The sequence below is a fragment of the Phocoena sinus genome, chromosome 12 (genome assembly GCF_008692025.1).
Source record: "Phocoena sinus isolate mPhoSin1 chromosome 12, mPhoSin1.pri, whole genome shotgun sequence".
NCBI classification, from domain to species: domain Eukaryota; kingdom Metazoa; phylum Chordata; class Mammalia; order Artiodactyla; family Phocoenidae; genus Phocoena; species Phocoena sinus.
The window spans coordinates 79,086,384-79,104,760 of NC_045774.1; the positions used below are offsets into that span (position 1 = coordinate 79,086,384).

Genomic DNA, 18,377 nt, shown 5'->3' on the forward strand with positions numbered 1-18,377 from the left:
GAGCCACCCGCTCCTGGGCTAACGGGTGTGGCCCGGGTCGGCCGGGTCTGACCCGCCACCCGGAACCGCAGTCGCCACGATACCAGAGAAGCCGGCAGGTGCGTGCGAACCGAAGCTTCCGCGAGCGGAGCGAAGACGCGCCTGTGGCGCAATGGCCGAGGCCTCTTCGCCCCACCCAGCCGGGGCCTCGCAGGCGCCAACGCAGCTTCACGCTCTGGGGACAGAGGCCCACACTTTGTTGTCACAGGGCCAATGGTCAGGGGGCGTCCGCCTTCTCCCTCCCCCTTCTACCCTCCTCCCTTTTCCCCTCCCCTCGTCCCTCAGGCTTCTCCCTCCTTCCTCTCTCCCTCCCTCTGGCGTGCCCAGCCGAGTCCCGCTTCCGGTCGGCGGCTGTCTGCGGAAGGGTGTCCCGCCTCTTCCGCCTTTACAGTCGAGGTGGCGGCGGCGGCGGCTGCGGTGGCGGCGGCGGCGCCTGCGCGTCTTCTGTCAGGGTCAGCAGGCGGGTCAGCTGGGCGGTCCACCTGCGCGTAGCGGAGCCGCGCCCGGGGGGTCGATGGCGATGAACTATAACGCGAAGGATGAAGTGGATGGTGGGCCCCCGTGTGCTCCCGGGGGCACCGCTAAGAACCGGAGACCGGATAACACGGCCTTCAAACAGCAACGGCTGCCGGCTTGGCAGCCCATTCTTACCGCCGGCACGGTGCTCCCCACCTTCTTCATCATCGGCCTCATCTTCATCCCCATTGGCATCGGCATCTTCGTCACCTCCAACAACATCCGCGAGATCGAGGTGAGCGGACGGGAGGCAGCGGCGGTGGGAGTTGGCAGCGCCGGGGAGCGAGGTCCCCCCGCCGGCCCCACTCCTTCCTCAGGTCTCGGGGCTTGACAGGCGGGCCCCGCCCTCCCGCACCTTCTCTCTTCCTCAGTTTCCACTTTCTCTTCCTACGGGTTTTCTGAATTTGCAGTTTTGCCCGCGCTTCCTCTCGCTGTTTACCGGGTTAGAGAGGGAATGAATATTTAATGCAGAGTGTGGGTCGGGGGAAGAGCGCCCCTTTCCTGGGCGGTGTGTGTGGTTTTAACCTCCAACGGCGGTGGAAAAAAGAAGCAAAGAAAAAGAGAAGTGGAAAGAAGTTATATGGAGATAAAACGCCAGGAGAGTTGACACGGCCAGAGTGTCATTACCTGTGTGGGGATTATCCCGGGACACGGAGATTAACACCTTGGCCATTGTTGGGGAAAAGACCCAGAGTCTTAGAGGCATTGATGATTTTTATGTCAAGAAGGTGTCATGTTACCAGATCACATATTAGGACGTGTGACCGAGGTGTGTACAGTACCTTTTGAGTTAATAGATGCTTTTAGTTATAGGGCATGAGGTAAAAGGTAACCTGAAACTTCAGTTCCGGTTTTGCCTTTAGGCTACATTGATTAATAACCATGCCCTACATTCGCCCTAGTTTTTTTTTTCCCCCAAACTTAAAAAAAAAAAAAGAAGAAAAAGAGTCAACGACCGTAACACAGAGAATAATTTGTGAATTGTCTGCTGAACATTTTACTTTTATAAGACGTGTTAGAGAAACTTGGGGAAGCATCTTGACTTTTGTCAGAGAAACAATCAGTATCTTCATCCATCTGCAGTGGTGAACATAGGTTGATACAGGATGTAAATACTTTGTGTAGATGTCCAATATTAAACATCTGCTCATCCACTTTTCTTGAATATCTGAGAAATATTTTTATCTGTTCGAAAGGGGAGGAGCTGGTACAAAGTTCTCTTGATTGCTTCTGTTCTATCAGATTGTGTCATTTTTTCCCCTCTAATTTTATTAAATACTTAAAAATTATGCATACTTTTTAATAGGGCTTTCGCAGCAATTTTATTTCAACTACAGAAATAGGCATACTTTCCAGTTTAATTCACAGTGTTACCTGTAAAAGCAAAATCGTTATATTTTTTAATTGTACAGTGCTCGTTTCTGTGTTAATAATAGTAATAAGAATTGTACAATATCTATAGCCTAGTTTTTAAACCTTTTACTAAAGACTCAGTTTCAGTTTAATAACTAAAGAAAGTAACACAGTATTTATTTTTCAGCATAAAGTTTTGTTTTATCATTTTTATCTCCTAGTAGTCCTTCAGATGTAGTACTTCTTGTTCTCCCAACTGTACGAGGACCACACATATCAGGATGTGAGCAAAGTGGTGTAATACAAGGACCATGGGCTCTAGGCAGGAGTCAGGCAGAGCTGGGTTTAAATTCCAGCTCAGCCACTAACTAGCTCAGCTTATTGGAAAACATAATCTCTCTGAGCCTCTGTTTGCTCACCTGTAAAATCGGTAAATAATGCCTATCTTGTGAAATGTGAGAATTAGAAACAATATAGATAATATTCCTGGCACTAAGTTTGTACAATAGTTACTATTATTGTGATGACCCCGAATCAGGAGGTGAGAAATGGAGTCAGAGGGGTTGGTATTTGCTAGTAAGCTAGAAGAGTATTGTAAAATTGAGACAGAAACCAAACCCAGATGTCTTGATTTTCAGTCTTAAGCTTTCATGCTACACTAGGACCCTTACTGCAATGTTAGTGATTAAGTAGAAGAAAATTTAACATTAGAAATTTCATCATCTTATTTAAACTTCTTAGGATTTTTTTTTAAAAAGATTTTTCTAATGTGGACCATTTTTAAAGTCTACATTGAGTTTGTTACTATATTGCTTCTGTTTTCCATTTTGGTTTTTTGGCCACGAGGCATGTGGGATCTTAACTCCCCCACCAGGTATTGAACCCGCACCCCCTGCGTAAGAAGGTAAAGTCTTAACCACTGGACTGCCAGGGAAGTCCTTGAAACTTCTTAGGATATTAAGATGAAAGCAGCAATACTTTGGAATTTTATATGATGAGTATTTACTAAATTATCAGAACTCACCTTCTATAGATATTTACTATACTATGAAGATAAATGTTTACTTTCTTTAACACTTTCGGATTCTGAAATAAAATACAGTTCTTCACACCAAGTAGTTGGTGAAATGGAAATTTCTTTTTAAAAAAACATTTTTTATATTAATTTTTATTGGAGTATAGTTGCTTTACAGTGTTGTATTAGTTTCTGCTGTACAGCAAAGTGAATCAGCTATACGTATACATATATCCCCTCATTTTTGGATTTCCTTCCCATTTAGGTCACCACAGAGCACTGAGTAGGAAATTTCTTAAATAGTTCTCATGTATATAATTCTGATTTCAAGTTGCCTGAAGAGTCTTCTGCAGCTTGATCTAGTTAGAAGGGCACTAAAGTTAAGGGTCAAGGCATCAGAGTTGAAGTCCCAACTTTTACTCCCTAGTTTGTGATCTTAGGCATATTTTTGAGTCTCGATTTTCATTTTACTTGAAGAGCCAAAAGATTCAGACTAGGTGGTCTCTAAGAGGCTGTTCAACTCTAATATTCTGTGACTTCCAACTTTAATGTGATTTAAAGAAAAATGCTGCATATTCAAATTGTATCACCTTTGGAACCAGAGGAAATGAAAATTAGGAATAATTAGGAATTTTGTACCAATGCTCACATACAGTTATGCAAACGGAATAAATTTTTAAAAATTTGTTGATTATGTGGAGATTTCGTTCAGAGTTGGGTCTGGAGTTATTAGAAAAACCTAGGGAGCTTTCCCAAAACACACATGCGTGTTTCCGACTGCTGTCCACCCTTTGTCAGCCACTAGTTTAGTAATAAAATATGTTGAGGGTTATTAAAAGTAAATGTGTAATGAGAAGTTCTTGGCAACATTCACTTCCATACTATAAGTTGCTCACAGCTCTTTGCCTCATTATTGAAAATTTTAAGAACTTGCATTGTTGTATTATCAATACATCAAATTACTAGGCCAAAGGAGACTTGTCCAATCAGAATGCTTTTTTTAAAAAAAATTTATTTATTTATTTGTTTTTATTTTTGGCTGTGTTGGGTCTTTGTTCTGTTCGCGGGCTTTCTCTAGTTGCAGCAAGTGGTGCGCGGGCTTCTCATTGTCGTGACTTCTCTTGTTGCAGAACACAGGCTGTAGAGCACAGGCTCAGTAGTTGTGGCGCACGGGCTTAGTTGCTCCGCGGCATGTGGGAATCTTCCCGGGCCAGGGATCAAACCCATGTCCCCTGCCTTGGCAGGCAGAGTCCCACCCACTGCGCCACCAGGGAGGAAGCCCCCAGAATGCTTTTGTAATATAGCTTGAAGTGCTAAGATCAGAAATCCAGACTTTTTAGGTATAGAAATCAGAGGGTCTTCATCCTTTTCCCAGAAATTTTATACTAAAAAATTACTACTCTTGTAAAGCATGTTGGACTCTCCTAAAAAGGGAGTAAAAAAGGTATTTAAAAATTTTAATGCTTATATTTGGAAGGATATCTCCTCCCCCCATTAGGTGTATATATCTTGTTTAGTTGGTTTTTTGAGTTTCCATAATCTAATAAAGTTATTAGAAAACTAAAGTTAATTTTACCATTCATAAGAAAATATTTAATATCTCGTTAAGACTAAGACTTAATATCTTCATTTATTATTAGCAGCAAGGAATGAATATTTTCTGGAATTTGGCAATTGTAGGAGTCAGGCACATCTTTCTACCATATAGGTAGTGTTTTTCTAGTTGAGGGCCCTTGTTGGTGAGGCAGAGATATTAATTGAATGGGGCTACCTTGAAACAGCTAGGAGATATTCTTAATTTTTGCAATTTCACACATTTATCTGTGTGAAGTTATATAGTTGTAAATTTTTTTTTAAACTAACTTATTTTTGGCTGCATTGGGTCTTCGTTGCTGCGTGCGGGCTTTCTCTAGTTGCAGCTAGCGGGGGCTATTCTGTTGCGGCGCGCGGGCTTCTCTTGTTGCAGAGCACGGGCTCTAGGCACGTGGGCTCTGTAGTTGTGGCACGTGGGCTCAGTAGTTGTGGCTCGCGGGCTCTAGAGCTCAGGCTCAGTAGTTGTGGCGCACGGGCTTAGTTGCTCTACGGCATGTGGGATCTTCCCGGACCAGGCCTCGAACCTGTGTCCCCTGCATCACCAGGTGGATTCTTAACCACTGCGCCACCTATATAGGAAGTCCTATATAGCTGTAGATTAATGGTTAGGATCAGATGAGGACGTTATTCTGAGTGATATTCAGTATAAACTTAAAACTAAACATTTACTTCAAATTAATATTGCCAAAGTGTTCAACATACATTTTCGTCAAATTTTAGTGGATGAGGCACTAAAAATTAGGCAAGTGTAAAGATTTTAATAGTCAAATGAATTGCAGTTGCTTAGAAGTTGACTCTTGGAAATTAAGAGGTTTGTGATGTTAGTGTTATCATTTGTTTCTCATGTAACTTTAGTACTTAGGGCAAGGCACGACAAAGTAAGTATGGCTAGCCAGACCATTTTTGTGAAGTCCAGGAACTGAGAATGGTTTTACAGATGAACATTTGCTATTGAGTTTGATGATAGGGAACACTAACTTTGAACTCCAATAATGCGAAATGTTACCCCCCCAAAAGAATTTTATTCTTACTAGTAGACCTGTGTTACCAGAAAATTGTACACAATTGAAATTGAATTTCGTCAATAAAAGTGTGTGCAAATTTGTTTTCTCTCTGTTATATAAGAACCTACAAATATCCTCTTGGTTTGCAAAGCCTAAAATATTTACTTTCTGGCTCCTTACAGAAAAGACATTCCTACCCTTGACTTAGAGTTTTAAAGAGACATACTGGCAAATTTAGCAGTTGTTACAAAAATAGCAGTGTTTAACTTATACATTCTGATCCTCAATAATCTTTTCAAGGCAAGTGTAGAGATTACTGATAATTGCTTGTGTTCTACCTTCTTTGTACAAATAGATGTAGAATACCTTAGCTGAATTTACCATTAACCTTGGCGCAGGTAATATCATTCTTCATTTCTTTGTCACAGTCAGATAAAGTTGAAGGAACTAAAGAAAATTGTTTTTGAAATTTTTAATTACCTCTGTCTTCATTAGAGCCTCTAGAAAGGACAAATAATTCTTTTTTATTTTTATCTTTTAAAGATAAATTCTTTAGTGTGGAATCAGTTCAAAGGGGTACTTAAAAATGCCGTTTTAAATGTAATCTAATTAATACTTAAAATGATTTACCTTATTACTCAGCATTTTGTTGAATGACTTGTTTAGATATTATTATTGATTTCCTTTAAGACAGATTTACGTTCAAAAATGGAAGTTCTCCAGTTCTTATGCAGGGTAAAAATGGCATGTCCTTCAGATTCCTCCTTTCCCACTGCATTAAATTCAGTCAGTTTCTTAAGAATGGGATGTACTTTTAGAATTACTAAGAAGAATTGCCAGTTCCATTTAGGAGAGCAGTTACAATGGTAGCAGAACAAAGTTGCGAAATATGATAACTCTTAAACTAATCCAGTCATCTCCATCTGTTGTTCTGTTTTGCCTCTGGCTCTTTGTGTTTTGAATTTAAGCTATTGGCAGGTCTCCAGTTTATCATTGTATTCTGCACTGTGCCTTGTATGCTTTTGACATTTAACAGGCATTAATTTTTAAAAAGAAGGGAACTGTAGTTCCTCTCCCACCTGGTAGCCTCTTTCTTTCTAGGATAAGTTATGAACTATTATCTTTAGTATAAGCTTTTTTCCCCTACCTTTATTAAGGTTACAATTGACAAAAATTGTATTTATTTACAGTGTTCATTGTGATGGCTTGATACATGTGTATACTGTGAAATAATCACCATAATAAAGCTGATTAACATGTCCATCACTTCCCATAGTTACTCTCTTATTAAAAAGACAGGAGATAACAAGTGTTGGTGAGGGTGTAGAGAACAGGGAACTCTTGTACAATGTAAATTCGTACAGCCATTATGGACCAGAGTATGGAGGTTGCTCAAAAAATTCAAATACAGAACTGTCATAAGATCTAGCACTTCCACTAGGTATATATTTAAAGTAAATCAAATCAGTATCTCGAAGAGATATCTGCACTCCCACATTCACAAACTTTGTTTTTATACCCAAATGGATTTTATGACATTAGGCCAGGCTGCCCTTGAATTTTAGCTCATGGAGGATATAGTGGTCTTTTGATGGTAAAAACTCACAGACTGAGTTAAACTTAAGAAGAGTTTTAATCAACATTGAGCATTTTCTGTATGTAAAGTGCTGCTCTGGGCATAGTGGGCGACAGAAAAAAGTTTGTGGACAGGGCCTCTTCTTTTTTTCCTTCCCACTCAAACAGAGAACCCTTCTTAAGGTACCTGAACCTGGAATCTTTTGGGGGGAGATGAAACATACATATTAAAGGAAAACCAAGCATTGCTAGATGAGTGGCACAGACAGAAGGAGTATGCCTTAGTGGTCCAAAAGAAGACAATATTACATCTGTCTCTAGTAACCATGGAAAACTTTGTGGTGGAAGTGGGCTTTGAGCTGGAACTTGAAGGATAAATAGCACTTCTAAAGAGGAGGTTGGATGCATTCCAAGAAAGGAGATTTATATGAACAAGATTGTAGTGGCAGGAAATCAAAAGGTGTCTAGAGAAAGTAGGAGTAAGGGTAAATAAGCTGGTGCCGTGTTGTGGATAGACTGGGTATTTGATGATGATGAAACCGCCTAACTTAGACTGGGACTTGAACCCACGCGCTGGAACTCGAGCCCAGCCAGGACCCAGACTGAGACTTGAACGCATGGTCTTTTAACTGAGATCACACACCCGGTCTCAGGACTTGGGAGCGGGCTTGGGAGAAGCACACTCCACAGACAGAGTGTGGGCCATTTCAGAAGGTGAGAGCGGCACCAGCGTATGCAGTTGTCAGTTTTTATAGGGGTGGGTAATTTATTTCATAGGCTAATGAGTCGGAGGAATATTCCAGCTATTTTGGGGAGGGAGTGGGAATTTGTAGGAATTGGGCCACTGCCCACTTTTTGACCTTTATGGTCGGCCTTGGAACTGTCCTGGCGCCTGTGAGGGTGTCATTTAGCTTGCTGATGTGTAACAGTGAGTGTATACTGAGGCTCAAGGTCTAGTGGAAGTCGACTTGTCCGCCATCTTGGATCTCTTTGGTTCTAAATAAGTTTATGTTGTGTCCTTGGGCTATGTCATTCTTTTAAAGGTTGTGCCCTACCCCCTTCCCTCCTGTTTCAATGAGCTGATGGTGTCCACTGTAGAATGGTTGCAGTGAAGAGCAGTTAGATTTAGGATGTATTATGAAAGTAGAGCTAATAGAATTTTCTCATGTAGTGGATATGTCGGGTGTGAGAGAAATTGTAGAATCAAAGATAACTCTAAGATGTTTTGGCCTGCATTGGAAGGATGGAATTGTAATTTTGTAACCAAGCAAGGGCTTGTGTGCCTGGTTGCAGAAAGACAAACTCTGACAGCAGGCATTTGCAGCAAAGTGTAGGGTTTTATTTGCAGGGTGCCATGCAAGGGCATGGGAGACAAGCCTCAGATCCACTCCAACTCCGTCTTTGAGTTAGGGATGTTTTAAAGGGGTAGAATGGTTTTGGGAATCAGGATATCTTTGGTCTACAGTTCTCTGGCTAGGTGATCCATGGCTCGGGGGTCTGTAGGCTCACCTTGCCCTGGAGAAACAGCCTGAGTTTGTGTGTTAATGATGGTATCTACAACAAAAATTTTAGTACATTAAGGATGGTGTCGACAACAGCAATCTTGGTCATCTGACTCTGGATGATCAGTGTTCAGTTAGCGCAGAATTGATGTCAGAGGGGACAAAAAAGGGAACAAAGCTTTGGAGAGAGAGATTAATCATAAACTCAGTAAGGGAACACGGTTTTAGGGAAACCTGGCTTCAATTTATCAAGATGGGGAAGACTGTAGAAAAAGTTTTAGTGTGATAGTAGGGGGTTAGGGTGTGAGAAGCTGAGTAAAGAGTTCTGTTTTTAACTTGTTACGATGAGATGCCTTTTAAACATCCGAGTCGGAAATAATGAGTAGACAATTGAATATATGAGGCTAGAGTTTAGGGGGAAGGTTGAGACTGGGTTTAAGCATTGAGGATTCATCAGTGTAGATGATAATACAAAGACATAAGATGGAATGAAGTCAAAAGAGTGATTATAGGTCAAAAAAAGTGAGAACATCCAAAGAAAGCCCTGAGTCACTCCAGTGCTTATAGAAGTTGAGGAGATGAGGAGGAACTAGCACGGAGACTGGAAAGGAGCAGCCAGTGAGGACTGAGGGCTGGCCTTTGGGTTTACAACATGAAAGGAGCAGTCTTGCAGTGAATGGTGTCACTGTCCATGAGGGTTTTCAAGCCAGAAACTCTGCAAGTCTACCTAAGCTTATCATCCCGTCTCTAGGCGTTAAGTTCTATAGGTTTTACTTTCTCTATATTTTTAAAATCTTTTTTCCCATTACCACTGCCTTTTTCTTAGTTTATATTCTTAACATTTCTCATCTGGATTATTGCAGTAGCATTCTTTTTTTTCTTTTTTCGTTCTAGTCTGGCATTTTCTTTAGTCTTTCTGCATGTCACTGCCAGAGTGATCTTTTAAACAGCCTAATCTGAATATTTCATTCTCTTGCTTAAAATTTCTTGTATGTCTCCCTGTAGCATTCAGGATAATGTTCAAAACCCTTAATGCGAAATGTAACTTTCTTCATGACAGGCTACTTTCTGTTCCTCTGGCCTCGTCTCCTACCACTTCCCTGCCCTTTGCTCTAACCATAGCAAACTGCTGTAGTTTATGGGATGTGGCATGCTGCTAGATCCACCTGAAATGTCCTTCCTTTTCTTGTTCTACCATGGTTTTCAAATTACGTTCCTGTCAACACTATGGAAAGTCTTCCCTGATTTCTCCCCTTTCCATTTTCAAGGAAAATGATATATATAATACTGCAAGATCAAACATGTATAACTATGATATCCATCCATATCTGAAGGCAAACAAATTTGCTTATTGAACAGTAATTCAGAACAGTAAAAATTTAGCAAACAAGGGTTTTGGCAAATTCTGCAGGCAGAAGAGGGATGATGATGATTTTAAAACTGGCAGATTTTTTTGATGCTTATTTTAGAAGGAGGTACTGTTGTATACTTATTAATTCTGAAAAGCTGGAAACCATAGGCCAACCTCCAATTACATGGATTTCTCGTTTAATTTCTAAATTAATTAAAATGTAAGAATGATTATGTGACATTTAATAACATTGTGCATCACCATGCTGAGTAAGTTGGCTATTGTTCTAAGCTCTCAGGTCTCACATTATATACAATTATATTTAACTTTGAGAAAGTTTTTAGAAATTATTTGTTTTTCCTTGATTTTTAAAACGATAGAATGTACTTTTTCTTCTCCCTTTTAAAAAACTGGCATGAAGTCTCAAAGCTTGATTTGTACTGGAAGAAGTGAGAGTCAAATTCAGGGATACTAAGCATATTGCTAAGGAAGAATTGACAGAACTTGGGTGCTAATTCCCAGGAGGATGCCAAGATTTTGAGCTTGGATGCTTGGGACAATGGTGGTACCATTTATAGGCATCAAAAGACCACAGTTGGGTGTGAGATTATGGGGTTCAGTGAATCATCACTGTTGATTTTTTTTTTTAAGTAAAGTTTTTAGTGAAGCGTAATGCCCCCCCCCCTCGCCCCCGGCCCCAAATTAACAAGTCACACATGTCTGACTTAGTTTTGGAAAGATCACTGTGGATTTGAAATAGAGAGAGATGGTAAGAGTTTCAAGTGGGAGGGAAGAAATTCAACCAAACGAATACATCTAGGGATATAAAAATGGGACTGGGGGGTGAAAATAAGACCAGTGGTGATTTAGAGAGGAGAGTATAATGTATGAAATATGATATGAGGTAGCATGAGGTTATCGTCACAAAGTAGCACTGGAGACAAAGATAAAAGCCACTGATGTTTGAACATCATTTACATGACTATACAAAAACAATGTTTTATATAGAAAAGACCATGTATTTCCTTAAAATAAAAGCCCTGCTTTACTCATATTAACTGCTTATCTGTTCCTTTGATCTACCCTGTTACATAGATTGGAGCATAATTAGCAAAGCCCTTTTCATCAGTTCTGTCCTAGGCAGTTTTTATAACTTGATACTTTTGTAAGAGTTTTAAGGGGTAAACTAAAACTTCAGGTTGGAATTTACTTTTTCGTTTGTAGAAATGCATTAAATGCCAGATATAAAAACTTTGTGTATGAAACTTTATATTATAAAATTCTATTTCAGATTCTAAAAGTTAAGATGGTGCTAGAATGACATCTATCATAACAAAGTTGTTGTTTTTGATCTGTATTTTGGGTGAAAACTCTGAAGATTTGGTAGTACTGTTTAAAATGTCAGCATATTCATGAACGGTGCCAATTTTATTTTTAAAATATAATGTCTTTTAAATTGACTTCCATATTTCTAAATTATTGTATGGTGCATGTTATTCAGGATTAATGGGAGGCAGAAGTGCAGTCTAATGGAAAGAACAGCAACTTTGGCGCTAGCCAGATATGATTATATCACTGTCATGGATTGAATTGTGTCCCAGTGAAAGGTGTGCTGAAATCTTAACTCCTAGTACCTGTGAATGTGACTTTATTTGGAAATAGAGTCATTGCAAATGTAATCAAGATGAGGTTATTCGGGTGGTCTCCTATCCAGTATGACTGGTGTCCCTATAAGAAGAGACAGGCACAGAGGGAAGAAGATGTGAAGACAGGGATATAGGGAGAACTGAGTAACAGCAGAGACAGGAGTGGTGTGATGCAGCTGCAAACCAAGGAATGCCGGCCGCTGCCAGAAGCTAGCTGGAGGCAAGGACGGTTTCTCCCAGAGTCTCAGAGGGAGAATAGCCCTGCTGACAACTTGAATTCAGACTTCTAGCCTCCAGAACTGTGAGAGAAGAAATTTCTCTTGTTCTAAGACACCCAGTTTGTGGTATTTTGTTTCACCAGCCCTAGGAAACTAATAATAGTCACATTACTAGCTGATTGGCTTTGGGCAGTCATTTAACCTCTGAATCTCAATCTCTCTGTAAAAGATTAAAATAGTTCTGGTATGGAATAGACATCTGGGAAATAATAGCTAGTTTTTCTATTGCTATTCCTTCTTCAAAGGTAGTTTACGTTTGTATATCACCTAATTCATTCATTTATCATTTCCACCTGTGAGCATGAGACTTACTGATTGAATTAGAAGTAAACATCTTTTCTGTGGCTCCCACTCAGATTCTTTAACCTACAGAAACATGCAGCAGATTTCATGTGACCCATAGAATTTTATTAGGATATAAAGGATTGAGCATGTTCTATAGCTATCAGTTTAGAACTAAGCTTTTGAGTTTTTAAAAGCTAATCTTCAAAAATAAAAGTGACTGAATTAAAAAAAAATTGAACTCTTAACTTTTAACAGACTCTATTAAATTTAAGTATGTGTCAACTGAAGGAAAACCCATAACCTAAAAGCTGGGAGTTAAGTTTTGTTTGGGGATCTTACTGAGGACTACAGTCCAGGACACAGCCTCTCAGCTCTGAGAAGCTGCTCCGAAGAGGTAAGGGAAGAGTCGGGATGTGCAGGAGTCTTTGCTGGACTAATCACAAAGAACAGGCATCCAAAGTTCATGATTTTAGTGCTTTTCTGTGTATGGGAAGATGCAAGAGTCTGGGCTCACTGAAATTATACCTTACATGTGCATCTTAACTATCTCGGGCCAGTATCTAAAACACAGAATGCTTCCTGTTTTTTCTCCATCCTGAATATTCCCTCAGGGTGCACCGTTGGTGGGCAGCTGCGATGTCTAATGGCTTGACCCTTGTAGAGGTGGGACGGGGGCCACATTCCCTGTCCACATATGTATGTTTATTTCTTTCCTCCACCCCCTTTATCTGATGAGCTTTTTTTTTAAATTAATTAATTAATTAATTTATTTTTGGTTGTGTTGGGTCTTCGTTTCCGCGCGAGGGCTTTCTCCAGTTGCGGCAAGCGGGGGCCACTCTTCATCGCGGTGCGCGGGCCTCTCACTATCGCGGCCTCTCTTGTTGCGGAGAACGGGCTCCAGACACGCAGGCTCTGTAGCTGTGGCTCACGGGCCCAGTTGCTCCGCGGCATGCGGGACTTTCCCAGACCAGGGCTCGAACCCATGTCCCCTGCATCGGCAGGCGGACTCTCAACCACTGCGCCACCAGGGAAGCCCTGATGAGCATTTCTGAAGGGAATTTTTCTTATTGATGTATTACCAATTTAATAAAAAAGAAGCATTTTAAATACTTTTTTAAATGTTCGGTACTCCACAACATCCCGCTGTCTTTTTGTGCCTCTTTTCCTGTTCCTCTCACTCTCTCAGTCAATCAATGCCCACCTTCTTTCCTACTCAGGCCTGGGTTATACAAATTACCTTGTCTACAGTCATAGTAATCTCTGTGGGAAATTCAGTGCTGTCCTTCATGTTTGAGCTTTGAGTAGGAAGCAGTGTAACTTGCATTACTTCCTCTGAGGCAAGAACGTGGACCATGGCTCAGCCTTTACAGCCTTTTCTTTTTGCCGAAGATCTCTGAGTAGCAAAGCAGGGAAGTTGGCTGCTGTTGTGCCACACCAGTGGCATCAGCGTTTCTTATAAAACTAAAGCGTCTGCTCTAGGCCCCTCGGGCAAGGTTACTGTCTTGACCTTCCTATCCCCTCGCTCCTCTGCCTTGCCTGATGGTAACTGAACGAGCTTCCTGGTGGCTGCTGAGGTTACTGCACCTGGTGTGTGCAGCAGTGTTGGTGGAGGGCGCTATCTCCCGAAGCTTCTGATACTGTTGTTTCTAAGAATTCTACAACAGTACCGGGATGGCCTTTTCCACAGCTCTATCCCCATTTTGTCACCTGGACTGCAAAGCCACACTGCTCTAGCTTATAGTGGCTCGTCACAAAAGCTACCCCTTTAGCTTCGACTCTGCAATCCAATTCCACTTTCCCGGTTTCTGAGACCTAGATTTTCCTCATTACTGGTGGCCAACTGTTTTATAAATGGACACTGTAGAAAAATTAGATACCTTAACTGGAGAACCCCTGATTGATTATCAGATCTTTAACTCAGAACTTTGTCCTAAATTCTTGTATCTTGGGTTTGTTCCTGTGCTAAGCTCTCAGTTAGAGATTGTCCCTCTTGCTACTGTCTCCCTGTAGATAACATCCACTTGTCAGCCCTCGTGGAGAAATTTGCTAGATACTGGATTAGGTATGTGTTTCCATAGTACCTGTACTTCTTTTACCAAAACACCCATTCCATCGTAGTGACCGTGTTCTGTATTAGACAGTGAGCTCCATGTGATTAGGTATTGGGATGAGTCCCTCTTGCCTGGAACACACAGACATTCAAGTAAATATTAAGTTAATAAGTGATTCTTTCCTGACAGGGTGTTCAGGAAGAAATCAAGGTCTCGTTATCTTAGACTTTTTAAAAAATCTGTTGTTATATCCATACAAGTGTTTGATTATGTTAGCCTCCTCTGTCTCCATTTCCTTTTTTTAATTTTAATTTTTTTGGCTGCGTTGGGTCTTCGTTGCTGCACGCGAGCTTTCTCTAGCTGCGGCGTGCAGCAGCTGCTTGCTCTCCATTGCGGTGCGCGGGCTTCTCACTGCGGTGGCTTCTCTTGTTGCGGAGCACGGGCTCTAGGCGCATGGGCTTCAGTAGTTGTGGCTCGTGGGTTCAGTTGCTCCACAGCATGTGGAATCTTCCCAGATCAGGGATTGAACCCGTGTCCCCTGTATTGGCAGGCGGATTTTAACCACCACGCCACCAGGGTAGTCCCATTTCCTTATTTCCTGAAGGACATTTTTAACACTCGGGATTATTTAACTTTCAGAGGCTTTGTTGTCAGCAATATTAACCAACTCTGGGTAGCTTACAGGGGAAAGGGATTTATTGGAGGAGATTGGGTAGCTCTCACACAAAATAGATAGGAGGTCTAGAGGATCGGGTTTGGAGACAGGAGGGAAGGAAGGGAAGTTTGGAAGCAGAAACAGTGGCTCAGATGCCACAGCTGCTGTTGAGTTCCCTGTTCGACTTCTGCTGCCGCTGCTGAGCTCATCACACTCACTCCTCTCCGATTTATATGGAGATTCAGTTCTCTAGTCTCAATCGGGATTGATCGTATGTATGCTTTTGTTCTGGCTCCTGGGGTTAGGGAGAGGAAGGACTCATTTATTCCCTTGGCTTCTGAAGTGGAAGTTGGAGCCCGGCCTGCCTCCAAAACTCTCCACCAGGAGAATTCCCCGGGGCTGGAAGTGTGTTTGGGTGCTGGGCACCCAAATTAACAACAACAATAAGGCACAGTTATCCCCCAGATTTATCTTCATTCTTATAATCTGCAGGCTCTGAGTTTGTATATCAGAAAGGATGGTATGTTCATTGTGCAAGAGGACATAGAATGGTGGAGAGAACAGAGATTTTGGAGAAAGGCAGAGCTGGGTTCAAATTCTTGATGGGTGATCTTGGGAAAATTACTAAACCTCCCTAAATGTCAGTTTCCTAGGTTAAAATGAGGAAAATAAAAATTAACTTTTCAGGACTATGTTTTAATGAGATGGTGTGTGTTAAGTGCTTATAATGTCTGACACTTAGTATATCCATTCAATAAACAGTGGCCAGTAAAACAAAGCATGTAGTTACGGATCCAGTTTACCTTTTAGCGTTGTCTCGTTTCCTTCCAACATGAAAACTCTCTCCACAAATCCAAAGTGTCATCCTGAAATGTACCTGTGCTCTCTACCTTCGTGCTTCTCCATATGTCGCCTTTTTCCATCCTCTTTTTCCTTTTGATGGCTCAGTTCAAATCCTCTTTTCTTCTCAGTGAGAAAGTGCTAGTCGATCTAGTACTTACTGCCCTCTTTGCCGTTCAGTTTAGCACTTAACGTTTATAGTCATTTCCTTTGTGTTTATGCACCATCTTTGATAGTCTTCTGGAGGGCCAAGGGGACTGACTGTGGTGGTGAGGAAGCAGTTTAGTAGAAGGAACATCGGACTTGGAGAAAAAAATCCTTGCTTCTAGCGTAGCGCCAGCTACTGCTGTTCGTGTATCCTTGGGCAAGTTTCTGAATGTTATCTTTATGTAAAATGAGGATAATACTATAGAATTTTGGTGAGGATCAGATGAAATATGTGTGGAATAGAAAGGACTGTGTAAACTGTATCGACTAAGTATAAGATATGATGACTTTTGTATCTTCATGTCATGCCTTGCACATAGTAAGGCTTAAAATGTTAATGACAGTTTTTTTACTTTCAGAATTTCCTGGAATCAAAAGCCATGCAATTTTTTGTACATTTAAAAAAGTATAATTAAAAGATTGTGATGAAAATGTTATAGCTATTCTTTGAAGTATAATTTAACATTCAGCAATAATTCTTGGTTTCAAAAAATGTTCAGGTTTAATATACTGTAGTATAATTTATTAGAATTCACATTCCATCATATTATTTTTGTTCAGTTAAATAAAGAATATATATCTTTGCTTAATCACAGCTGATGATCTGTCTTTCCTCCTTTGCCCTAGAAAATAATTTGAAAGGGAGTGGTTTAAGAGGTTTCTGTTCAAAGGCAAACAATATGCTAATAGGCCCAGCTGACAACTTTTTTTTTTAATCCTTAAATTTGACTTAGAAGAGAGAGAAGATGTGCAGAGATTATTAAATTAAAAAAATCGAAAAAAAATTAATATATTTTAACATAGATTTTTAAATATAGTTGATTTTTCTAAATGTTCTCATGTTTTCTTTCATCTTGTCAAAATCATAAAAGTTGGCTTTTAAGTGCGATATTGTGCATGAATAAGCCCTGGGTGGAAAGCTGTGGCCCCGCAGGGTTAGTGAAAAATTATATATGTTTTATCTCTCTTCATTTAGGAGACCTGTTTTTTTAGCTTGTTTTAATTACATGCCTAGCTTCTCTTAGATATTTGCAGTGAATGAAAATTTTCTCTAAACAAAGTTTCATTAGTAAGTAAGCTTTGATGCAGGACATTTCAATAGGTTATATCGGAATTTGACAAAACCAAGTTTTGTTAAGCAGTTTTGTGGTTTTTGAAAAGCAATTAGATGTAATTTTTAAAATTATTAAAAAAAATTTTATTGGAGTATGGTTGATTAACAATGTTTTGTTAGTTTCAGGTGTACCGCAAAGTGATTCAGTTATGCATATACATATATTCATTCTTTTTCAGATTCTTTACCCATATAGGTTATTACAGAATATTGAGTAGAGTTCCCTGTGCTACCCAGTAGCTCCTTGTTGGTTATCTATTTTATATATGGTAGTATGTGTATGTTAATCCCAAGCTCCTAATTTATACCCCCTGCCCCATTTCCCCTTTGGTAACCATAAGTTTGTTTTTGAAATCTGTGAGTCTGTTTTGTAAATAAGTTCATTTTTTAACTTAGATTCCACGTATGAGTGATATCATATGATATTTGTCTTTCTCTGTCTGACTTAGTTTGATAATCTCTAGTTCCATCCATGTTGCTGCAAATGGCATTCTTTTGTTCTTTTTTTATAGCTGAGTAATGCTCCATTGTATATATGTACCACATCTTTTTTTTTTTACGATTTATTTATTATTTATTTATTTTTGGCTGTGTTGGGTCTTAGTTGCGGCACGTGGGATCTGCACTGAGGCATGCAGGATCTTTTGTTGAGGTGTGTGGCCTTCTCTCCAGTTGTGGCGTGCAGTCTCCAGGGTGTGTGGGCTCTGTAGTGGTGCGTGGGTTCCAGAGCGCTTGGGCTCTGTAGTTTTGTGGCATGTGGGCTGTAGTTGAGGCACGTGAGCTCAGTAGTTGTGGCACCCAGGCTTAGTTGCCCCACTGCGTGTGGGATCTTAGTTCCCTGACCAGGGATCAAACCCGCGTCCCCTGCATCTTAAGGTGGATTCTTTACCACTGGACCACCAGGGAAGTCCCTGTGTACCACATCTTCTTTATCCATTCCTCTGTCGATAGCCATTTAGGTTGCTTCCATGTCTTGGCTGTTGTAAATAGTGCTGCAGCGAACATTGGGGTGCATGTATTTTTTCGAATTGTGGTTTTCTCTGGATATATGCCCAGGAGTGGGATGGCTGGATAATGTGGTAGTTCTGTTTTTAGTTTTTTAAGGAACCTCCATACTGTTCTCCATAGCAAGAATAGGTACAATTGTAAATTGTACCAATTTACATTGCCACCAACAATATAGGAGGGTTCTGTAGATGTTGTAATTTGATGCTCTATTTTCTATATACATATTTTAACCTTCTTTTAATTATGAAAAGAAATTGAATATCCATATATAAAGTTTAAATGTTCAGCTTCAGAAATAAAGATTAGTTGGCTTTTTTTTTTTTTTTACTTTATTAAAGACAATTA

At 40.4% G+C, this 18,377-nt stretch overlaps 1 protein-coding gene across 4 annotated transcripts in view; it reads left to right on the forward strand.

Moving 5' to 3' along the window:
• Positions 1 to 403: 403 nt before the first annotated feature.
• Positions 404 to 18,377, forward strand: part of TMEM30A (transmembrane protein 30A) — a 42,282-nt gene continuing 24,308 nt past the window's right edge. For 2 of the 4 annotated variants that reach the window (XR_004352540.1, XM_032651292.1), the window contains exon 1: positions 404 to 790. Coding sequence is in view for 3 of the 4 variants with exons in the window: in XM_032651292.1 (XP_032507183.1) it covers positions 554 to 790 (237 nt within the window). In the remaining variant the exon portion in view is untranslated. The remainder of the gene's footprint in view (positions 791 to 18,377) is intronic. The other 2 variants (XM_032651293.1, XM_032651294.1) reach the window with 2 other exon arrangements.